The 26,499-nt window shown below is 30.7% G+C and overlaps 1 protein-coding gene across 1 annotated transcript; it reads right to left on the bottom strand.

Moving 5' to 3' along the window:
* Positions 1–424: 424 nt before the first annotated feature.
* On the bottom strand, positions 425–26,499 carry LOC136978112 (14 kDa phosphohistidine phosphatase-like). The gene is made up of 3 exons (XM_067273773.1): positions 26,305–26,499; positions 16,173–16,297; positions 425–617 (listed from the first exon to the last, which is right to left on the bottom strand). Exons 1-3 carry the CDS (start codon positions 26,441–26,443, stop codon positions 525–527), a joined length of 357 nt encoding a protein of 118 aa, XP_067129874.1. The 5' UTR covers positions 26,444–26,499; the 3' UTR covers positions 425–524.

Raw genomic sequence — 26,499 nt, 5'->3', positions numbered from 1 at the left:
ACAGAAATGAAAAATAACTATGAATGCTCAAATTACATAGAATTTTTCATTTGTATAAAAAAAATCGAATAAATTAGAAAAAAAAACTGCTGCCAAATCAATTGTAATTATAAAATTGTAAATAGTATGCAGCTGAAAAAATGTTTAGATAAGTGAATTTTTAATCGTGGTTGTATAAAATGTATTTTAGAAGTCTAAATAATGTTTAAAAATTGTGAAACATGTAATTGAATGTAGTAAATAAACAGCCATATTATGATTTTCTGAATAATTGTTAGTGTAATTACAAATAAATTCACAAAAGATATTTTGAATAAAAACTGATTTCATAAGGAAATATCATTCCGGATTCTGTTATATCATTTATACTATTAAAGAAACATTGTCATTGAAAATTAGTGGATTACAGATTACAACAAAGAAATTGAAAGGTAATCAGTTTTTATTATGTCATGGTTAAAAAAAAAAAAAAATACAAAACTGTCCACTTCAGATGATTGCTGTTAGATAACATTAAAATAAATTTAATATCCTTCATTTGTTATGGTAATTTTATAGTCAGGATATTTTCTCTTCAGGATTTCACAGGTGATGTTATGATCTGCTTTTCCATATCCCTTTATAATAGAAACACAATGATAAATATACTGAATTTATTTATTAACATTAATTATATTAGATTTTTGTTTTCTAATTTATTTAAAATTTCTTGCCATTCAATTTTCACACATGCTACTTTCAGAATTTATACCATTTTTATCACCATTATGGAAAATTTGATCAGTGAGCATCCATATTTGCATTATTTTGAAATTAATATTTCAATTCTAGGGAAAGTGATGCCCCTCTGATAGCAAAATTCTATTTGTTGTTGTTCAGCTGCACAACAATAATCTTTTAAGAATTTAAGATTTGTTTTGAGCTTTTTTGGCCAATGTATGTCAACTATATGGAAAGATTCAAAAATAACATTTTATCATTTCTCTGGTTAAAATGGGACGCTTAAGTCATGTATTGACATAATTTCACAATATTTTGAAAGTGCATATAAATTTTTTATAATAAAAATTACAAACCCCCAGAAAAAAATTTCTGGCTGTATATCTGGAGTGACGTTTATTGCATAACGAATATGGTTCCAACTTTTGCTGTGATTTTATCATAGAGCAAAATTACATATAACACCACTTTCAGCACCTTCATTTGTCAAAAATACAAATGTTTTGATCTCTTCGAAGACTCTCTTCAGATATTAGGTTAAGGAAGTCTCCGAAGGTACCAAAACAGTTTGTATTTTTGACGCAAAAGTGCTTGAGTAACTGCACCTTATAAGCTGTCTGTAACACTACATTATAAGTACAAGTTTTCTGTATAATAAAATATCCCTCTTTCACTTCTTGTTATTTATATTTTGACTACAGAAACAAGCAAGTTAGTATTATGGAAAATTGATTTTATAAGCAGAAAAAGTTCCTGATCATGTGAGAGAATGTTAATTGACAAGTAATGCAAAGCTTAAAACAAATTTGCATGTTCATATGAGTGTCTTTACAGTACATAGCCAAGTAAAGTCCATTTACTTGTATGACCAGTAACAGTCAAGTTAGTTTGATTGATTATCAGGTAACCAAATATATTGCTTGTATTTTATTCATTTCAAAAACATTTTTTTCATATCAAAATATCAGAAAGTTAATTTCTGAACAGGAGAGAGTTTGAAAATACCATTTTTATAAATGATTTTGAATATAAATAACTCCTGAAAAAATTATGTTTATCAAACCCTCACAGCAGATTTGTGTGATGAGTAACTACAGGGTACATGACAAATTAAGGCTAAAACAGTCATCTTTGGCAAATTGTCAACTTGTAAAAAACAAAAAAACCTTAACACTCACCCACACATTGCAGCTGGGATGAAAACATTTACCTCATCCTTCCTATTCTGCTGACTTATTTAAAAAAAAGTGGTACTCTGTCAGAGATCTTTGGATAATCATATGCATGGAAAACAATTTACAAGTCACAAAGCTAAAAAAGAGAAAGTACTCAATTTTTAATGCTAAAAATGGGATTTTAAAACTATATTTTGATGAATAAAATTATTTTCAACTTTACCAAAAAAAGTCAAGCTTTTCCACCATATTTCAAAAAACAATTTTTTTTACTATCAGGTAACCAAATAAATATCTGCTTTTCATTATCAAAATAATTAACATAAAGGTTTTTGCAATACACTTTCAAAAATGTGCTTTGAGCACAGTTAATAGGTTTTGTGGAAAAAAATATAAAGTAACAAGCAGTGTTGCTAGCTTACCAAGAAGTAGATACTGAAAATCGACAACAACTAGTCAAAGGTCAAAAGAAGAAAATTTCTGTGACTACAGTAAAGGAATTAACTCAACGGCAAGGATTATTCCTTCTGCAAGGCAAAAATAAAATCAGCATTTTTCTAATCATTCGATATCATGTGTATAATGGCATTAAAACATATTAGATTTTTTATATCAGCAGAAGGAGATGTTTAGATCAAAAGGAAATAAGCTCTCTCTCGTTTTCCTAACTATATACTTCATTATGGTATGCACTTCAGAACAAATTTGTCATTAACTATTACATAAGATAAAACTCTAAGGTGATAATACTGGCTATTGTAGATTGAACTTGTAGATGCAACACATACACAGAGGAAATACTTTAGTTTTTATTCACCTTACACTAATGCAATTGGTAGACTGGGTGAGTGTATTTAGTGATGAATTGTGGGTATGAACAAGAACGGGTGATGACAATGGCTACAGTGGGTGATCAGTTAACGAACACTTCACAGAACACAAGAAGTGATGTAAAATAATGAATACAGATTGGCCTTCCCTTGTCTTCAGGTAACAATTCAAAACTTTTCGGAGCACGTGAGACATCGACATTGACGCTCAACCCGGTATATACTGATTCCTCCAAACTTTGAAATTCTTCCTTGTAATTCAGCCTTTTACTTTTCTGACAGAAACAATTCTTTTAGTATTCACAAGACTGTTGGGTGGGCACTCGTTAAGTTTTGCATTGGTTTTTATTTTCAAAAGTTGAGAGTATCTGACCATTCTCTATCTTTGCTATTATATCTAATGTTGCTGGGCAGTATGGCTTGAACAGGTCTACAGTAGGCCGCAGTTCAATCTTATCTAAGAAAGTTACAGTATAATCAAGCAGCTTAAGGAGTAACAAAAATTACATCTGAGAAATAAAGAACTTTGAAGAGCTTATACTGGAACCTGAAACTGATCTGACGACAGAAGAACGCCAAGAACTCTTGAATAAACAACACCAAGAAACTCAGCGATATATGTTTTCTTCTGAAAAAGAGGATTAATGCCAATAGCTGCTATTAAAGATCTTTTGAAGAAGTGGGAGGATGTCAGAACAACAGTCTTAGAATGGCATCCAAACCAGGTTGAGATTAATAGGCTTAGGATCTCTACAATTACAATGCTATTAATTACTTCTGGAAAATCCTGAAGAGAGAAAAGTAATCGACATTAGACATATTCTTTAACTCCCCACAAACGGAAAATCATGACCAATAGAAATACAAGACTGTTTATATGTAATAATAAAAATACATATATATTTTCTTACTATGTTTGTGTATATATTTATTTTTTGGAGTCTCCAGAATGAATTAATCAAATTCCCATAAAAACCTATGGTAAATCGATAATCAGTTAGCAAACAAAGTCTTGGAACGGATTATGTTCGTTAACCAATCACCCACTGTATTTTATTTGGCAACTGCCCAGAGAAAAATTCTATTGAGCATATCTGAACACAAAACAGTAGTTCTCTCAATCTGCAATTATATATAGCTGTTACTGTTTATATTCTCTTTTACCTTGCACACAAAATTTCAACAATTCTAATTTAGGCCTGGAATTTGTAAAATACAGTGTATGATAGTCCCCCTTTTCATGGAGGATACATTTCAAGACATTAGATATCTAAAACCATGAATAATACTGAACCCTATACACACATACTGTACTTACAAAAAAGTTTCATTTATAAATTAGGCACAGTAAGAGATTAATCAATAGGAACTACTAATAAGACAGTATATTATTACAATTGTTCTAATAAAAGTTGTATAACCGTGGCTTCAGCAAATGATTTTTTTTTCCATGATCAAGAACTAGATCATGGGAATAAACCAGAGAGATGCCTTAAAGTGCTTTCATCATCTGAATTGCCAGAACTTCAAGAACAATAAGAATAACCCAAAATACCTGAATTTTACAAACTTTAAATACTGAAAAGACGTCTTAATAATTATTGAATTTTAAAATTTTTGTTTAAATGAAAAATTTTATATAGATCATATTTATGTCTCTTCATGTTATATCTTTTAAATCAGCGGTTCCCAACCTTTTTTTGACCAGGGACCACATTGATTTCATTGTTGTTAGCAGGGACCACAAGGTTTAAGAAAAATAAAAAATAAACTTGTGTCAATCTAAAAATAAACTTTAATCAAAACTTTTAACATAAGTAATTGTTAAACTCAAGAGTAACGTGCTTTAACAGTACTATTATAATAGAAAACAACAATTTTAGTAAAATTTAAATTCAGTTTGTATCAATGTGGGAATAATAATTTAAATTGAATAAAAGTTTTAAATCTTTCGTGGACCATATTTTAGCTCTTGCAGACCACTGGTTGGGAACCGCTGTTTTAAATGCTTATATTTTTATAAAAACAACATAACAGAATTATTTTCAAAATTACATAGAATACTTTTTTTTTATTTTACATGAAGATTGCATTTCTGAACTGTAAACATTAAAAATGAAGATTCATGCAAATTAATATAAACTAGCCTAGATAAGTACATTAAAATTCCCACAGAAGTTTTTATATATTGATATTAAAAGGTATCTATGATTATTTGGTATCCAGATACCTGATTTTCTAAATGGTTATTTTGTATCCAACATCTGTGTACTAGATTAACTAATCATTTATATCTTATCAGTAACTAAGAAAATTTTTCTGGTTTTTGAAAAGGAGTTTAGTAAAAATAAAATTCATGACAAGCAGCCATCCTCCTTATTGAAACAGGCCAGTTCTTCCCAAAAATTACATATTGATTCTATTCCATGATTACAAATAAATTTAATGATCCATATTCATATACTGTACAGTACATATATGATTATTAGATACATGAAGTTCAGTTGTGGTGTTTAGAAATTACACATCTATTATAAAACCTTTAATTTTTCCCAATACTGTTTTTGATTCTAAAGAGATTCATCATGTGACTATGTTCACAATGAACAATATTCAGAAACAGGTAATGTATGATGTGATGTAAAAAAATAAAAACAGAACTATGTAAGAATTTTATAAACCCAGGAAGAAAAAATATTTTGTAAATTTTTTTTTATCATCAGTGTATATCTAATAATATAAGCCATTGATTGCATGTTTGTATATCTAATCTGTAACAGAATGTCTAGAACGGCCACTAGGGACATCCCTAGCTATTATTTAAATTAACAATAAATTTAGTATATTATTATTAGATGCAGTTTTTTGTGTTTTTTACTGCATTTTAGTAGGGTATGCCATGAGAAATTCAGTATATTATTATTTTTATTTGTAATAGAAATTTATTATTGATATGAATTCAATATTTATTTATACCATGGAATGACACCTCTGCTGCTAGAACTGGGCTACCAGTATTGTAATAAAATAAGTTTTATTTTAAATCAAAACAATTGGTTTTACTCACTATTGGCATGGTACAACAATTAAATGTAACACTGTAGTGCAATAAACACAATAACTAGAAAGTTTATTCCATTTGTGTTATACATCTGAATTGTTAGTGCCCAAAAAATGAAAATTAACATAAGCAGTTCTACAAAGTTATCATTCTAAATTAAATACATTGAATAAATAAAAATTAAAGTAAATTCAGTAAAAGAAATTTGTAATATTCAATGAGTTTGATATAATTTATTTTTGATTTATAGTAGGGTAGAATTACAAAGCCATTTGATATTTTCCTTGCAAATGCTTGAGAATTGTGAGTTTAAAATTTTCCATATTCATGTTATATATAAGTGAATCTCAAAGTCATTTTCTCACTGACGAGGGAATGGCATGATTTTAGGGTCATCAATTTTGATCAAACTCTGAGGTTATAGTGCATCCCCAAGAACTTACGTGTGCCAAGCAGTAAGGTGTAATACTCAAAATTAAAGAAGAAAATTGAGATTGAAAATTGCAAATCATCTAAAACCTTTAGAATATCTGCCATTTATATTGTAGCTGGTGGCTTGGTGAGGGTGTGTCGGTTTCATAGTGAGGTTCGTGTTTCGAATCTCGGTGGCACCAATGTATTTTTTTAATATAAAAAAACTATAATTTTTAATTAATTCTTGGTATTTTTAAATTTATTATATTTATTTAAGAGTTATTTTCAAATATTCATGTACAGTACATATGGGATTCATACTAACACTTATTTATAATTTATTTGTAAAGAGGATTAGATTTAAGCAAAATTATTATTATTCAAGGCCAATTTTGTTAATAATAAAGACATTTCTATTAACATGATTCATTCTGTTTGCTTCCTGGGAGCTCAATTTTGTGGATGATAATTACTGTAGAAGCATGTGAAACAATAAACATTTCTGCAGCTCATGCATTGAATAAATGTAATTTTTTCAATAAGAAGATTTACATATGTCATTGGAAAAACAAACTTGACTAATGTTTAAAAATACTTCTCCATCATCAACTAATTTTGGAGGAGAATCATTCATACATTGGAAAATATCAGAGCACTTGGTGTTTTTTTCTACCGCCATTGCATCTTCTGAAATTGTTGAAGAACTGCAATGCAAATTGTTGTTTGGCTGCAATTACATCTTGATTTTGAAGAATGCTTTCGTAATATGTAAATTTTGAAACATTGTTGTGCAGTAATTTGTAGTTTTCTAAAAATAAATCAGTTTTTCTCTCTGACAATATTATAAATTTTTCTTGATATTTTTAATTATAATTTTGTATAAGAAAAAAAATAATTGATACCACCTAAAGTTATAAATTATTTACCTAATATATCTATACATATAAAGTTCAATATATTTAAAATGTATATAGAAAAAATAACTCATAGAACTATGATAAACAAAGATAAAAAAAAAACAAAATCAAGGATTATAATTAAAACATCTTTGTTGAATAATAATTAATTAAATATATTAAATATTATAATATCTATTTGAACCAAAAGAGCAACAAAATTATAGAAAAATACAATATAATAAAACTATGTATAGAAGATTCCAAAAAATATTTTAAAATTATAATATACAATTAATACTAAAACAGACAATTAATTAAAAGAAATATATTTAAAAAATGAACAGAATAAAACCAAATTATAAAATATTCTAAATCAAGATAATGTGGTTTACAAGTTAGAATGTACATTACATGTGAATCTCCAAAAATATACATTAGAGAAACAGAGAAAGTTACAAACAAGACTAAAAGAACATGTATGATCTATTGAATACAATAATGAGAATTATGCTACAGCTAAACATTGTAATTCCCAAGAATGTGAAACTAATATAAATCAAGTAAAAACATTAAAGATGAAAACAATTTTTAAAAAAAATTAAAAGAACATATTGAAATTAAAATAAGTATTAACCTTTCAACAGTAGAACAGTCAGGTGTGGGGCTACCACTTAGTTGTGGAGAAGAAATGTGGGAAATTTTTAAAGTATATTTTCAAGTGTTTTTTCTCATTACTGTTTCGGAAAAAGATTTTGTAAACAGTTTTGTCTAGTAAAGAAAAGTATTTTTTTATTGTAACATAATTCATTTTTTATGTGAATTTTTTTTTGCGATAGTTTTTGGCAGTACCCCCAAAAGAATTTAGCGAGTATAGTCGTCCCTCGCCACTGCCACACGATCGCCTTGGACGACTATACTCATCCCTCACTGTTAAGAGGTTAATGAAAATGAAGGAATGATGTTACATGAAATATGGTTACCAATTTTTAAACACCAGATGACACATAACAACATATAGATATTTGCATGCCAGAGAAACGAGATGGATACCAATTGAGAATTATAATTTAATGTAAAGTACAATTTGGAAAAGACAAGAATACATGGTAAGATAATTAAAAATTAGAAAATATTAAAATGTAAAATAAAAATATATTTATGGAAATAAGAAAAAACAAATTTTAAACGTATTACTGATATAAAATTAAAGTTGTAATTTTAGATAACTCTGTAAAATTTACTATATATTGAGAAAATATTTTGATTTGTATAGCAAAGTCAAAATAATTTTTTTACATTTTAACAGAGATAAAGTCAACTGATGAAGGGTAATAATGGGCTGAAGTGTATTATACATATTGGTTTAATAAAATCTTAGTAAACTTTCCAATTTAAAACTGGTCCAGTAAGTCCTACAAATTGATAGCAAATTCAAAAGTAGCTATTAAGAATATTAATTATAAAATAGGACAAAAAGCAAATAATTATAATGGGCATTTTTAATTCATTAAATTTGTTTGCTGGATAAAAATGGGGGTTTTCTCCATTATTTTACAATGTAGAAATAAAATATCTGCATAACCAAAAAAATTTGGTTAAAAGTTTTTAAATACACACAACTTTATTATTAAAAATATGTTCCATTTGAATTTAAATATTGAAAAAATGAGAAAAAATTTTTTTAAAGTAAGATTCAAACCCACATACACATCATACCAAGATTAGTAATCAGTGTCCCAAGTTACAGCCATTTAGCAAGAAAATACTTTTGAGACTTCGTTATAATGAATACAGAAACCTTTAAACTCATTTTTCTCACAAATGCTTGAAAGTTGTATCAACTGGCATTATTATTGATTTACAATAGGGAAGAATTACAATATATATCAAATTTATTGAAATAGAAAGGGATTAATCCTGAGCCTCCTCTTGTGAGTACGATTTCTGTGTCTTGAATATGATTGTCTCTCTGGGTGCTTATGAATCTTCATGTTATATTATAATCTTTGTGTTAATAACAATTAATATGGCTAAGTGTAAAAATGAGTCAGCTTCTGATTACAATGTAAATATAAACATAGATGGGATTTATAGGCTTGCACATAACCTTAGAGACCATACCACCATTACTTATTACAGTAAAACCTCTAATCTCAAATCCCTCCTTAAACTGAACTGGATGTCAGTTCTGGCAAATACCCTATATAATGAAATTTTGTTTGACTTAAAAAGTAAAAAATTTATATGTCTCAAAGTTGTTCTTCCTTAAGTTGAACTCAGCAGGTGCTGACCAACCCAAGTCTATTAAATTCTGTGAATCCTTGAAATATTGTTTTGTAAAATAGCTTTAATACAACTGGAAAAGCAAGCCAATTACAACAAAGTTGCCAATTTAGCAGAAAATTTGCTAAATCTGTAAGGAACTGAGTCCGAGCTGTATTTTTATTTTTTATTTTTTATTTTTGTTTTCGTTATGAGTATTTTTATTTTGGGGCTTATGTTTAGTTAGGGCGAAAGTTCCCCACTCACCCTCCGGATAAACAAAAATTTAAAAAAAAAAAACCAACTTACGGTCACCGACGAAGCGCCGTAAAACAAAACAAACGCGCCATTGCGCGCCCGATATCGGAAGTCAGACGGACGATCCGATTGGAAAAAGGGGGAGTCCCCACATACACATAGAAAGTAAGAATACTAAATGACTTAAAAAGACATCTCAAGTATGGAACTACTTACTATTAAATATTTTGTAAAAGTCTTTAGTAAATTGTAACACTCGCTGCCCAGATAAAATTAAAGTATTTGTTAGACAGTAAGTATGTAAATGAGGGGGTGGTTTCAGCCAACAAAGTGTAACGTCACCGTACCACTATAAAGCCAGCGAATTCCGGCAACAGAGCGAGGTGAGCTTTCCCTGACTACGAGAGGTGTACTATCGAGAGAGGATCGAACAGCCGATTCCAGATTGGAAAGGATAAGAAAGTTTCGAATAGAAGAAATTGAAGAAAGGATTCGGATAGTGGAGGTGACGGATAGATTTAGATTCTAGTTTTGCATTGTAAATAGTTTAAATTTTGATCTTTTGTTGTCGGAAATCTCAGGGGATTAGTTCTAAGTAATAATTGATAAGTTTTCTTTTGGTTGTCGGTTCAGTGGCATGTCCTTTATAGAATAAATTTGTTTTGGACTTTAATTAGTTGTGTAGTATTTGTTCAGATTAAAACTTGACTTTATTTTACTTTGTTTGACTAATAAATTTTAGATATAAGTTCCGTATCCGCGAAGTCCAGGCCTGGCTTCATCTTTCGCGAACCCACGTAAAGTACCCGTTGGGTCTTAAACATAGTGATTTCGTTATTCGGTGTTAATTTAGTACTTTACAAATCTACCCTTTCTGTAGCATTGTCAAGCAGCTTAAAAGTTACATTCTCTAACTGGTGGAAATGTTAGTGGATTTTTTGTCACAGCAGGCTAAGGTTTATTTTAGTGTTTTGTAATTTCTATTTAGAACAGAGTTCTTCATTTATGGCAGCCATCTTGAATTTTACCTTATGAACTTGTGAAGTCTTTTACAATAATAAAGATCTATTTTCTAACTACCTAAATTTTCTTGTAAATAATTTATGTAATACTGTATATTATGCAAAATTTGATTTTTGATATATTCAGTGTAGGATAGAGAGGTAATGTTGTAATATATCTAAATTCATAATCAGGCCTAGGAGTGCTATTTCCCCTTTGAAAAAGTGAGAAAAGTGAGTTGAAATACAGAAAAAGTGAATAAAAAGTGAGTGCAATAGTGACAAAACAAAGTGAAAACACAGAAGGAAAACTCAGCAAAACAGCAGTAAAAATTGTTATTTCTTTTTATTCTGTTATGGTTAAACACATTTTAAAAATTTCTGTTTATACTGTAATATAGTAGCCACTCGTTATATCGCGTTTTTTTGGTCCCCTAAATTTTAAAAGCATTTGAGTCAATTAATTTTAAATTACCAATTACCACTGAATTTCTATTTGCAACGAAATACGAGAAAGAGCTAAATATGCAGAACAGGTGGATAGATCGATTGTCATTTGTTTCCTTTTGATATAAAAGTTGTTTATTTATTAGTTTTAAGTACAGTCTCCTCATTTACAAGTTTCTGTGAATTCGAAATTTCATACATTTATGTGAATTAACGGTATTGCGTCAATTCACATAAAGGTGTGAAATTTCGAATTCACCGCATAAGGTGTAAGGAAAAGATCTCTCTAATTCTGAACGAAAACTTCTAAAATTTTTATACAGTAGTAACTTCATTTTGCTTTTTAGAGAATTTTTACTCTGTAATTTTATAAGTTTTGATGTTCTATTACAGTGGTCCCCAACCCTATGCCCACGGGCACCATAGCGCCCGCCGATCGTTTTACGTGTGCCCGCCGCTGTGCGACCACGATAAAAATATAAATATTTCGGTTTTCAATAAAATGCTATGTAAAAGTTTTTTCGTTTTTAATGATTAACCACTCAAAAGTAGAAATGGCGTCCAACACAGATAAAAGCACAAAGCGAAATGCGACCGATCTCTTTTTCCCCTCCGCCAAATCTTCACCAACCAAATTTCCCATACCTGAAATGAAATAAACCGGTCCGTTCTGAACATCATAAAATCAACATACAGATCACGACTTACAGATGAACACCTTGACGATTGCTTACGAGCAGGAATATCATCATACTCTCCTAATTACGAAGCAATGGCTAATGAAATGCAATGCCAAAAATCACATTTACTTTCAGATTTATATTTTTTATAAAGAATTTTTATACTCTGTAGATTTTGTATGCATTGTTTAGTAATTACTTGTTTTGTAAAAATTATTGTTAATAGTCTTGTGTATGTTTTATTACATTTTTGGAATTAAATGTTTTCTGTACATTATGTGTATGTATTATTAACTATGTTCAAGTATAAATTCACCTTGAAAAAATAAATGGCGCCCGCCGTCCCGCCGGTATTCTAGAATGTGCTCTTAGGTACAAAAAGGTTGGGGACCCCTGTTCTATTATATATTCAATATTCATTTTTTTTAAATTTTCAATTACAGCATTTATAATTTTTATTGAAAAATATAAACTACACGAATTTCTAATAAGCGATTTATATAGTACTGTATAATAAAATCGCAATTGATGTTTTGTTTTTATATCGACAGTATTTGTCTTTCAATGTCATTGTTAAAGAAACAATGCTAAATGGGCGTTCATGGTTTCGATGTTTACGTAAACGTCAATTAATTCGATATAACCTACGAATAAAATTCAGGATTGAAAAACTAAGCTTATTTTATATCAGAAACACTTGCTGATGAAAGAACAGAGATTCCATAGCATGTATAATCTGTTTAGTAAAAGCCCAGAATTTTTATTACTCGGTTATATCGCGTTTTTTTTTCTGTTTCCCGATAACCAGTGGCTTCTGTATTTCCAGTAAACCATGAATACTTGAAATGTCTTTGGCTTCTGTAAATAATCAGTCATGAAAGATGATGTTCTTTTATTAAGATTATTCTGCATGTTATCAACTTCCTTCTATTTCGCTTCCTCTTGCTTTTGAACACTTAACACTAATAAGCATCACACGTGCTGCTTGTACTTCATTCATGTTCTTGCTGTTAACCCCTTAACGCCCATTGACGTCTATAGACGTCAAGATCCGACATAACCCGAGATAACTCGGAAAAATTTTATAGCGTTACAAAAAAACGGTACTTTGGGACCGAAAAACATTTTTTTTGATGTTTGGAATGTTTTCTAAGTCTCCAAATTTTTTCAAAAATTTTTACCCGCGCGAAAAAATTTTATTGCGATTTTAATTAACCTTTAATGACCTGCAATTAACGCTTAATTGTTTTTTTATGGGATTTTTTTATGGAACTTCATTCATCATTCTAAACTTCTAGTGCGTCGATTTTACTTCGGTAAAGTTATTTAAAGCTATTTTCTGATGTCAAAAACAACATCCAATAGTTTTTTAATTTTTTTAATTAATAGATTTTTTTATAATTACGTTTAATTAAGTCGGGGGGTCGGAAATATCAATTAAAATCGTAATTTTAAAAAAATATTTAGAAATATACCACCATCTAGTATTCACCCTACTTTTTACCCTTCTCCTCCCGAGAGTTTCATGAGAATGTCCCGCGAAAGACGACACCAGCTGTTCTCAAGGTCATCCAGCTGTGTAAACAATGACGCATTGGTGTCAAGTTTCGCGCTAAGGCGAGAAGAGGGGAATTGTACTTTGAAGCTTTTTCTTCAAAATTAACACATTTTTTTCGTTTTTTTTTCGTTTTGATTATTTTTAATTATAATTTAATTATTAATTATGATTTTTTTTTACGCTGCGGGGGAATTAACGAGTTAATAGCCTTCTCTAGTTTTTTTGTTTGCTGCTTCTAACAAAACTTAGACTGTCGCATGTATTTCATTTTCTTCTACATTTTTCTGGTTTAAACTCAGTTGCCAGTTCCATAATCTTCATGTTACGAACAGCTTTCTTTTGTTGTTCTTCAAAACATTTCTGTGCTCTTTTTTCCGTTTCTCTTATTCTTTTAACTTCTTTTCATTTTCCAATCGTTCTTGATAATTTCTATGCACCGAGGAAGCTAATTTCAGTCGTCCTTTGCAATAGGTACAAGGTGTGGGCTTTGGTCATACATGTTTAGTCCCTCCTTAACAATCAAAAGTGAATTAAGCATTCTTTCCAACACTGATGCTCTATCAGGAGAAAGTGCCCGGCATGAAATTGATCCTCTCATTCATGGGAACGGGATTTTCGATGCTGATTTCACTAATTTGGCTATTCTCGGATATTTATCATTATCAGAAACTGTTTATTTTTTAATGCTTCGAGATGTGTAAATATTGATTTCCAAATAAAATAATAAATCTGAAATAAATATACTCCAAATAATATAAGTAAAATAATATTTTATTAATGATTTCATAAATAACAAAAAACTTTTTCCTGCAGATGAATAAAAACCAACATCGTTGCAAAGTTGTTAACCTTTGGGAAGCCTGTGAAAATCTTTCTCACAAGCAATTACAGTCAAACCTGTTTTTATGCGGGAGATAGGGACCGCATTAAAAAAAACGCATAAAAAAAATCTCACGAAACTTCACGAATGGCTGTAAATAATAGTTTTCGCAACACAATTAAAAATATTTTTTTTATGCGGTCAACAGGGACCGCATAAAAAAAGTCTCACATAGAAAATAACTCAAAACCGTACGAAATAGAATTTATTGACAACAGATGTCAGCACTTGACTGCATCGTCTGGTCTATCGTCTGTTTTACATATTTTTGTCCAGGTGGTGTTTTGTTGACTTAAAAAGTAAATTATTTCATTTTTTGCATATTCATGCAATAATATTACTATAATAAGTGCATTTATGCTATAATAAGTTTATTTAGCTATAATAAGTCAACGTGAGACATGACGAATCGCACGAGACTAGTCGCCAACTATACCGCACAAATTAAAAATTCGCATTAAAAAAAAATCGCACAAATAAAAATCGCACATAAAAAGAGCGCATAAAAACAGGTTTGACTGTACGTGTTGTACTTTTTACAACACTTCGAATATTTTAATTTATTTGGTAAATTTTATATGTAAATATGAATTTACATTTTCGTTTACTTTTTTAGTCTCTCAATTAATGCACAATTATAATCGGCATAAGAGAAGATTAAAAAATGGATATTTCACAAGCAAAGTAATCACACATTTTATGAAAATAACACTTACTATATGGAATAATTATACTTGTAGTCAATTTAAACATACATTTATGGGAAGATGTAGATGTGATTTAACGTTAACAATATGCTATGAAATCATTAAAGTAATTTTATTAAACTCAAGTTTATGAAATTATTTAAAGATAAATCAAGTAAAAAAATATTTTTGTAAACGACAACTCCATAACCCGATTGTTAATTAAAACCAAATAATCTGCCAAATTATTGGGCTATAACCAGGATAACTAAATGGTCAGAAACTAAATCTTTTTTAGTGGTAGGAGGTTACGCTACTATCTCGTGTTAATTTTAATAATTATATATTTTGAATTTAAAAGCGGCAGCAGTGTTGTCAGCTTGAGAGATTAATCCCTCTGCGTAATGCGCTTTCCCCTGCAAAAGGACTTTAGTGATTTTCTTAGAAAACAGCCAAAACTGCAGGGATGCTTAGAATACTTATTTTTAAACTCTGTAGAAGGAAATGCAATTCGGATAAGGTAGATTTTGGCGAATAATGAAAATATGGCATGAGTACATAACTTTACTCAACACTGGCTTCTGAATTTGTAATGAGAGGAATTTTTTAAGTGCATAAAAGATTTTTTTAAATACGTTAAATAAATTTTTGTTTTCTATAACCTAACGACACTGAGCGAGCAGTTGCAATTTTGAGTCTGCTCAGGGCCGCGTATTTTCTTCTAAAAAATTCTATTCTGATAGTCCGATAATTCGGCAATTCGTTTGGCTTTAAAATTATTTTTGGTTTGCCCCACATCTTAATTAAGCATGTGAAAATGACCAAAAAAGTGAGAAAAGTGAGAAAATGACCTGAAAAGTGAGAAAAGTGAGGATACTTCAGAAAAGTGAGTACAAGTGAGAAAAGTGAGCGACTCTGAGGCCTGCATAATATTTATTATAAACATTATTATATTTCTAATAATGATTCAAATACGTATTATGAACTTAAATATATCACAGAATTGCATCCCTTATTCTAGTGTTTTATACTTTGCATCTAAACAAGAATTTTTCCATTTTTCATATACCATATATGTATAACTCTCCATAACTCAAACTGACCATTTTTTGATTCCTTCAAATCTGAGATTTAAAGGTTTTACTGTATTTGCTTGATTTAGGACCAATTAGACTTACTACAGGGTCTAGGATTGGAAGCTGTCATAACTCAAAGACTACTTGTATATTTTATGAGGCATAATCTGATATATGATAGTGTGCAGAATATTATGCTTATCAAAGGTTAAAGACTATTCTTACCTGTGAATATCCATATACATCAATTTTTTTCTCTTCAGATTTGTGTCTTATACGACCACCTCCAACACATTCACACTTAAGACCTAATGTAGTTATCTTTGGTTCCACATCATCTAATATGTCCCCTTCAAAAAGTTTAATATAAGATTAGTTAATTTATTTTAATGTAAGTTTTTTTTATTTATATCTACCAAATCCTTAAAATAAACTGATGACTATGTAGACTGATTGATATTTATTTTGTAGATTATATAACATATCAGTTTGAATGGCTAGCAGTGAAAGAAATTACTATGAACAAAAGATGAAACAATAAGCCTGGCCTGATACAATTTTATATATATATAAACATAAACAGTTTACTGAATCTTTATTGAATTAAAAATTTAAAAGATCAAAACATGAAAAATGTTAATACAGTAGAGACTCGTAAATCGAAACCCCGGTAATCGGACTGTCAGACTGACTGTGTCGTGCTGAATCGAACGTTTTTGATACTAAATTTACTTCTAAAGTATAATTTTCATGCTTTTATATTCTTCAATATATTTATTTTGTTTGTACAAAATGCAGAAATAATTTTTAACGATATGATAGCCTCGATTATCATTATAAAAATTTTCGTTAGGCTTAAAATCGACGAAAATTCAACACGAAGCGACACGCAACGGAGAAAAATTTGAACATCGGACAGGTTAATATATTTTTTCGTACACAATCCGTAATCGGAACAAATCCCTAATCTGAACAACCCCAGTCCCCAATTGATTCCGATTTTCGGTTCACTACTGTACTGTGATTCTTACATCTACTAATATAATTTACATAACTTATATTAAAAATAGACAATTTTAGCTATTTATTATATGATAATTAACTACTTAATGATGATGACTATCATTGTTAAAAAAATTAAATGCATTAAAACTACGATAAAAAGTGAAAAATCAAGACTATGATAGCACTGCACCTTTTACTTTAGCAAAAATTTCAAATCCAAATTACTCAGGCCCAATAGTTCAAATTTGACCAAATTTGTTTTGTTGGAATTGCCCTTCCAAGATCTAAACAAGTTGTGATTAAAAATTTGCCTGGGCATATTGTAGTTCTGTAATTTGCATATAACACACATTTTAAAAAATTATAAAATGTTACCAGGAGCCCAAACTACTTGTTCAATGTTGATTTGACTGATTTCCAAAGATCATCAAGAAAAATTGAATGACATCATTTCTCAGATTTTGAATCTCCAACGGTATTTGAAATATTAAATATTTGCATAGTTACAAACCAATCAAATTTTTATGCAAATAAATTTTGTTACACTTTTGAAAACTTTTGAAACATTTACCTTAAATCCCAGGGTAGAGAAAAGTCATTAATGCCATAGTGATGAAACTTTATAGGATCTAGGAACCTTTCCTAGATAGCACTTTATCTTATATTTTGATATTAGTCTTGGATTATTAATTCCAGGCTTTAATGTGAAAACAGTCATATTTGGAAAAATGCATATCATGAGTAGCTTAGTCAAGCAATATAAATTTCCCTAAAGTTGCAGATAGCTTATTTAAAAGAGTAAAAAATTCCATGCTAGCATCATAACCTTGAACTTGCTTTACCTGATTAAATAAAAAATTCAGCAATTTTGTAAATCATATACTAGTATAAAAGAACTTAAATAAAATCATTTTCAGTAGTTTTAGTTTTTGAAATAAGATTTGGATGTTACTAAAATTTTTATTCTTTCTCACAATGGTTGTAATAGGGAGGTGTCTGAATTTATTATAGTTTCTATTCTTATACTAAGGTGACCAAACCCAACTGAAGACTTTTGGTTTTATAAAAATTGTTAAGCACTATAGAACCTAAACAATTTCATGCTGGCAGTAGACTAAAGGAAAGAACACATATTTGTTATTACTCCTGTACAGATTTAGTGTGCAATGAACTACTTAATACACCACTTATGTTTATGAATTACATAGTTTGTATTGTGTTATTATTGTGAAACCGTGGATCTTAGCAGAAAAATTTTTGTAAATGAAAGAAAACTTTCATTTTTTGTTCAAAAATTATTGTAAACAATCACCGATAGAAAAAACTCCTCGTGGAGAAACGGAGCAGAGGTCTCCAGTAACTATCAACCATTAGGTGGGAAAGTTGACACTAAGTTAGCTGTCAAGAATTCGCAAGTCATTGTCAACAACCAACTGCTTCCCATACTAACACTATAAAAGCTCGCTCCACTGGAAACTTAGCGCACTCACATAGGATATTGTTTCTATTCTTGTGTCATCGTTCTCCATGCCCAGGAATGAAGTCCCGTCGGAGAAGACCTACAGCAACTCTTTCACATCGTCAGCGACCGCCATCGAATTATATCGTCCAATCTCACACCAAGAAGTATTTTATTAGGACCTTTGTAAACTCTCTCCCTCAATGGCAATAAGCTTAGCTCATAGCCACCTGTTTGTTTAGAACTTGTAGAGCTTTATATCTACTTGCATATAACCGCATTTAATCGCATAGTATCGTAGAATAGTTGTAATTGCCTTATATTTTATTCTAGTTAGCCAATAAATGTTTTATTTGTTAATCTGTCTTCTGTCAATCCAAACCATCTGTCAACTTACTTACGACCTCCCCACTCACTTTTTGCCCTCCTAGCCATCCAACGACAAAGAGATCGGGTTTTCCAACCCATGCAGTGTAAGTGGTCAGCGAGGATTAACCCCTGACCCTCTGCTTATCTCACATTATATGAAGACCTAAAATGATGTACAGTTCAACCACTGACCAAATACTTTTAATATGCCATTAGTAAAATTTTAATTCACATAAATTTCAGCTTTTGTTATTCTAGATAACATTTGCAATAAAAATCATTAATTTCAATACAGTTTTATCCTTATAAGCATAAAATTAAGCAATAAAAGTATAATAGCTCTATGGGAAATCTCTAAACTCTGACCTATCAACCCAGAAATTTTCTAAGCACCTCACTGATTACAAGACCTATTGAGCTTTCTAGACCTAGTAGTTTTTCTCTAGAAGCATCTGCAGTACTGGATGAAGAATAAGAAAATACAGCTTTTTAGCAATTTTTGCACTTTTCAATTGCTTATATTTCGGCAACCCCTTTACAGAAAAATTGGACATTTTGCACACTTCTTAAGAAAACAATTATCTTTCCTATCAGATATTTAGAATTACTTTCGGTGAAATTGCACATTCAACAAGGGCAAAAACATTAGCCCTTATTTCTTTTACTCTGCTGGATATTAGGTTTTTAGTGGTTTTACTTGGATGTTTGGAGGGTGGAGAAATCAACCCTTGAAAATCAGCAACTCTGGTTCTTGTGACTTTTTACTTGGCACAGAGTCACTTCTATGACTCTCAATGAATATTTCTTGTGGATTTTTAATCATAAGTTTTGAATAATAGTGTGACAATGCCAGAGTGCCCCATGCTTCGGCACCACAGGACCAAAGGGTCAACACTGCATTTGCAATGATTAGTTCGTCAGGACTGACACTACTGTGTCTTTAAGAACAGACACAGAAACCTTGATGGTCACTAATTTCATTTTTTGCACACAAGCGGTTGCATTTGTAGGTGCTTGGATTTGGGATGGAATGGATGGAGACAAACAGGAAGAAGTATACTACAATTTAACAATTAACAATACCCATTTATTTATCTAGACTAGTTACAAAGCTATATACAAATGTCAGTTAGATGCTTAGCTATGCACTAATTTTAAATATTAAGTATAGTCCCTAATCAAGAGTTTACAATCATTCGTGCATTGGTACCTTAGTAGAAGCTGATCCCTTTTCAGAATCTCAGAATCAGTGGATTGTTGACTGCTGGTCTACCAGGTGGTTCGGAAGAAGCTTTGGTGACTTGAAGGGGTGGAAGTCATCATTCGTCTGGAGAGGGCAGAGGATCAGCAACAGCTTGAGCAGTATCCAAAACAGGATCGGGTGCAAACACCAGTTTAAAGAACTATTGATGATGGCAAACTGTCGTGACAACAAACTCCTTCCTTTTTATTTCCAGAAGGTTTTTCCCATGACTTCATTAGGAATCATCACACAACTGTCCAATTGTTGAATTTCAATCATTGGTTCCAGATGACACATTCGATGGGTCACCTCAAACAAGGAACCAAGTCAGTGGGAAAAGTTTTAATCATATCTTCGACGATTTTTCTCTCAAAAGTTTTTGAATAGAATTTTTTCGTCAAATTTGGCTCTTACACTAGGAAATCAGTGTATTGAAAAAATTTAATTTGAAAACAATTTTTATATACCCCATTAATCATGAATAGCTATTCTGAAGAAGCCAATCAATGAAGTAAAAACTAAGAAGATTCACAAAAAGTTATACTATATACAAGCAATTATTTATTGTAAGATCATCACAATGCCAAGCTGCAATTTTAATCATATTTTAAAAAATTATTAATTATTAATTAATTAATTATTTTTAATCATATTTCATTTAAAATATATACTCTCCACTTCAAATTAGTATAATCTTGTCCCTGTACATCATATATTTCTTTTAACAATAGAGTCATGCCAATCATCTATTAACTGCTTTTGGAAAAACTTTTGAATTGAAATAACGTGACTTCTGGTGCAGACTGGAAGTTCATATATAGTCAATCAAGGGCCTCCTGTCCCTAATGTTTCCATATCTGGTCTTGGATTTCATCTATGTAATTCCATTCTTGAGATTAAGGAAAGATGGACAACAGTAGGAATTTATAGGTCTACGATTTTTTGAAATTGCAGCCCAAAAAAAAAAAAAAAAAACATTTATACTCTACTTTCTCTTATCTCAAATCAAATGCTTTTAATCTGTCATCAATATTGTTTGTAAGATGGAAATAACTTTTTTACAAAGTATATGCTATTTAACAGATATCTCAATGGAGTCCAGTTGAGCTTTTAACAAACACTCTTCTAGAGATAGCAATGTTTTATTTGATAGCATCATCAATATATATCTGAAAATTATATACAATACACACATGGTTTAAGATGCTACTAAAATAATCTTTAGATTACAACATAATTATTACATTAAATATTCTAGAAGAGGAATAAGATACAGTAAAACCTCATTATTTCAAAACTTATGGAATCAAAAAATATGACTTTGAATTAACCAAACTTTTTTTAATCAAAGTTTTTTGTAATTCTCAAATAAAATTATGACATTATCTTAAATAATTTCCTAACATTAACTCATTTACTAATGACTTAATATTAGGAGTTATTACTTAGTAATTTAAGCTATTTTGGCTTAAATTACTAAGTAATTTAAACAGTCAGTAGGCATGTACTTAATGAAAACAAAACCAAATTACATTCAAAGTAAGACCTGAAAATAACATATGAAAGAAGCTTATGTACTTCAATAAACTGTAAATTTTGTGTAGAAGATAAAGGCCAATTCTATGAAGAATTCACCATCTTGAGTTCAAGATTACGAAAAGCGTGATCTGATAAAAACAAGCTGTATTAAACAGCTAAAACTATAAGTATACATTCTATTGTGAATAGGCATGTTTATTTAATGCACGTAGAATTATTGAAACAATACATTTTTTGCAAAAAATGTCCAAATTTATTAAATACCAAACAGATTTATTCCATAAAAATAAAAATCTCTCTTCATCGGCAATGTGTACAATGTTTGAATGCCCATGAATGGATATCCAATAAATCGACAATGTATAATTGATAAAACTGAAACCAAAACTGCCAGTAGTCTGTGGAAACTTTCTTATAAACACATAATATGATGGAAGATTTTTAATTAATTATTATTTTTGCAGGTTACTGTACCAGGATCTAAATTTCATTGTAAGCATATTTCAAATTATCCAAACTAAAATATATGCAAAATACTATTCTCTTGACTGGGGACTTGCATTCAAAACAATATGTTGTTAGAAACCATGTGTGAGGAGTTCATAACCCATGATCAAATGACCAATCTGCTTCATCGTGTACAATGTTGTATATAAGCACTACACACAGGTTCTATGTGAGGGAAAGAGGGGATGTCCAGTTTGAGCAGTTGAATTTGAAGTGCTGTAAGATAGGGGATCCCATTGCAACCGCTTCCAGTAATCAACCATGTGAACCAAAATCCGTGTGTAATTAGTGCATCTGAACAGGTTTAGGCAAGCCATGTTCACAGGAAGCATCATAAGATGATTCCCTTCTCAAAGGCATATAAGAATAACAGGTTGCCTCATTCAAGAGGATGGGAAAATTATTGAATAATACTTCTTCAGGTAGTCAACCACATAAGGTATTGTCAGGTCTTTAAAAGATGATAAAGTTTGTGTTTCAGGTGCTTATTTTCTACAAAATGCCTATTATTGAGCTTGCTCATTTGTTTTAGTGGTTGTAAACTATCAAAGCACCTTCTGCAGCTAACAATTTGAGTCAATTTTGATCTAATATGTAAATAATGAGGTGATCTTCAATATATCTCAAAAACTGGGTTTGTATAAATATATCACTCATAAAACCAACACCAGCACATAACAAGAAAACAAGAAAAAATTTACAAATGTTTTCATCTATGTGAAATAGACATCCTCAGGTATATACAGATATCAAATAAATGGCTAACATAAATAAAATGTTTTTTAAAAGTTCAAACTGAATACATGATTCAAATATATTATAGTAAAATTTATATGTTTGAGATAAAATTTCAAAATATGTGTATTATTTAAACAATAAATGAATAATCAATTAATTTCATGTTAATTACTATGATCTAAATATCCTCCATAGTTTAAATTTTCATTAATGCGAGTCTTATGTCGGCAGAATCTAGTTCAAAAATGTCATGCCATGCTGTGGATAGCGTGTCCGTTTCCTTGAAGTTAATAGTGACTCCCTGTTTAATTGCACGATAGATTTCAAGTGCCTCGAAGTATTTGAGTTATGCTTTATCCGACACCATTTTGTGTTCTGTAGTTCAACCCTGGACTTCCTAACTATCCACATACGTTGCTAAAACCGTGGTTTTCAGCTTTTTTCTTGTGGAATATTCATGTTCCTTTATCCTCATGCAGTTGCTCCAATGTATATTAATGAGCAATTAACTCAGTCATCATAAAGAGGTACAGCATAAACTCCTGGAGAGTATGAGTCGTGTATATGGTTTTTATCATTTCTGATGAGAGGAGTTTGTCAGAGAGCGTTGATATCCTATGTGCACTTTAGTGGTCCTGGCTATTTCTCTATATATATTAAAAAGTGTTTCGTTGTATGTGATAACTTTCATTTGTTCTTCTTGTACAATAGTTCTGTTTTCCTTATTTGTATATTGTTTTATATGTTTGACCAAAGAGGACAGGTATCCATTCTGTATTGCTAGGGCCTTGATCCAAGATAATTTGTTTTCCTTTTTATTTTACTCCGAACAATGTGTGTGGGCCCTTTTTACCAAAGATCAAAAAGCAGAGACTTCGTAACAATAAGGGTTATGTGAATGGTTAGGTATAAATATAGGTGTATATGACTTCTTAGGAAAACACAGGTGGACATATGACTGCGCTTCATATTGATGTTGATATCCAAAAAATGTACCAGCATATGACTCTCTTGTTCAACTTTTAACCACAGGCCATAGGGGCTATCATTGAAATACCTAAGTACCGAGTTCAGATTGAGTACCTTGTTCCATACTACAAGAATGTCATCAAGGTATCTGACATACAATGCTATGTCCTCATGAAATTTAGGTAATATGGCATTCTTGTGTTTTCTGACCACTAATTCACACAGCATTCCTGATATTGGACTACCCATAGGTACCTTGTCTGTAAGTAGGTGACATCTTCATATTCAAAGAAAGATGAGTGCACCATCAAGTGCATTAGATCTAACACATCAGGGAGATACTTAAAAGTGCCCTCCACCTTTGCCAGAAGAAAATCTCTCAGCTCACAGAAACAGGGTTCCAGTTTTATAGACAGGAACAATGCTTCATAGTCACATATTGTGAAATAGGCTACCATTGAATTGTCGAGAGCCTGTAATTTTTGAAGTACCTGTTCTGGATTAGTGACAGTGTATGTATGTTCCTCTACATTGCTAATGATGTATTTGTTAAGTAGTCTCTCCATTTTAATAGTGGGAGTAGTAGTAACAGCAGTAGAGTGCTGGTGTTGGTTTTATGAGTGATAAATAATGAGGTGTACTACTCGACTACTGAGTATACTGACTGTAAATTCACATTTGACTGCAGTGGTAGAGTACTGGAGTTCATGACATGTCCATGAGTGAAAATGAAAATGCCAGGTCTCCCTTTCATAGTTGCTACATTTGTGAGGCTCTCAATGAAGGAAATTTCAGTTGTTGAACACCATAAACAATTATGCAACTATACTGGTTGACTACTGGTGCAGAATAACCAGTGATCGACCATCGATGCACGCCAGCTTTCCAATGCCAGTTATTCCAGGATATTTAATATTTAAATGTCAAACCAATCAAAATCATCCATAAAAACTAAAACTAACAAAATTCAGTTGTACAATTCATAGCCTTAAAAAACCTTGCAGGTGTCAGAGCATAAAATTGCCACCAGTAAAAAGCCAAGTCTGAAGATGCAAAATAAATGAGTATACATACAGAGAGAAAGCACTCTCTGATACTCTTTCTGCTATTAAAGGCCAGAAAGTGTCTATTGGAGCCTCATCAAGTTCTGAAAATTCTGAACAATCCAGTCTGATTCAAATCTATCTCCAGCAATTCCATACACATCATCACATGGAAACATGTATCCTGGCTTTTTTCATCATTTGTACTGGCCACGACCAATTGGTACAAGAAATAAACAGAATGAAAACACATCCACCAAGTGCCATTGCACCCAATTCATGGAGAGAGTTCATATTACAAAAGGAAAAAGCAAAAGTAAGCAAAACAGAAGAAAAATAAAGGAGGAAAATGGAAAGATTGAAGAAAAAAGCTGAAAGATCTTTCAGGAAATGTAGTGGCAGAGGGGAAAATGCAGAAAAGTTCTTGCATCACTAAATACAAATGGAGTTGGGATCATCAAGAAGCAAAAGTGTGCAAGTTGTGCCGAGGATTTAGATAGGAACACAGAAATGGATTAACTAAAAACTGTCGGCTGCAATTATTGCAAAAGGTGGTACCATTTGAAATGTTCACCAACAGTAGAACCCTTATGCTGCAATAAAGCAGCTCATATGTGATGTTTGTGTTGTAAATAAATCAAATTCACATAAACACTCATGTGTAAGATTTCTCCCTTATCCAACTGTAATTATATAGATAAACACCGCATCTGGCTTATACGGTCAACGATTATATCATCAGTGGTCAAACTTGGAAATTTCCTGGTCAACTACCAAGTGAACAGCCCATGTGATTAATTTATTTTTTTTTTTCATAATTTAAACAAAGGTCAAATAAAAAATGTTTTCTTTTCCATGACAAGTATAAAACAAACTTTACTTTCATATATTAATTTTGCTTTTCACATTACTACACACCATAATAAAAAATATCGAAGTCTGAAACAGCTTTAAGCAGTCCAGTGCCACTACCCTATATTACACATTTATGTTTTTCTGGAACTTATTATTTTTTAAAGTTATTTACAATGGTAAAAGGGAGCCAAACATCCTGGCCCCTTTCTGGTTATGCTGCTGTATCTGATTTTAAATTTTAGGCTACTACATAACTCTTAAAATAATGCTTTAGAATAAAACACAATACTGAAAAATTTGGCTCAATTCAAGCTCTGAATGATATAAGAATTGTTGACATACAAAAAACCAAATACCAATTTGTTTAAGAATTCTGTAATTAAATAATCAATGCTAAAAATGGATAAAATGTTTATAATGTTGTTCTTTCAAACAGCCTGATTAAATTTTCTATTTTTATCCATAAGTCACATTTTGAATTACTTTCAACTCCTGCCTCGTCAAACGAATGTTCCGTTTTATTGCAGCCATCAAAGCAAAAATTGTTTTCATAATTTTTTAATTAAACAATATCTTAAAATAACGACATAAAATAGGAGAATCTGCTATTTTTTTTAAATTATACTTTACCGTGATAGGATGCCCATTTATAGCCACGTACTATATACTTTTCTTGATTTTCTTTTGGATCGTTTACTCTAATTAAGATATATTTAAATACGTCGACGTCAATATCGGCATCTTCTACAGAGTTTAATTTATCCGCCATCTTATTTCCAAAAGATAAACCAGACGACTTTCCGAAGGATACATCGCCCCTCTACC

This window comes from Centruroides vittatus, unplaced genomic scaffold, assembly GCF_030686945.1.
Source record: "Centruroides vittatus isolate TY-2023 unplaced genomic scaffold, ASM3068694v2 contig_488, whole genome shotgun sequence".
NCBI lineage: Eukaryota > Metazoa > Arthropoda > Arachnida > Scorpiones > Buthidae > Centruroides > Centruroides vittatus.
This window is presented reverse-complemented; position numbering and strand designations above follow the sequence as displayed.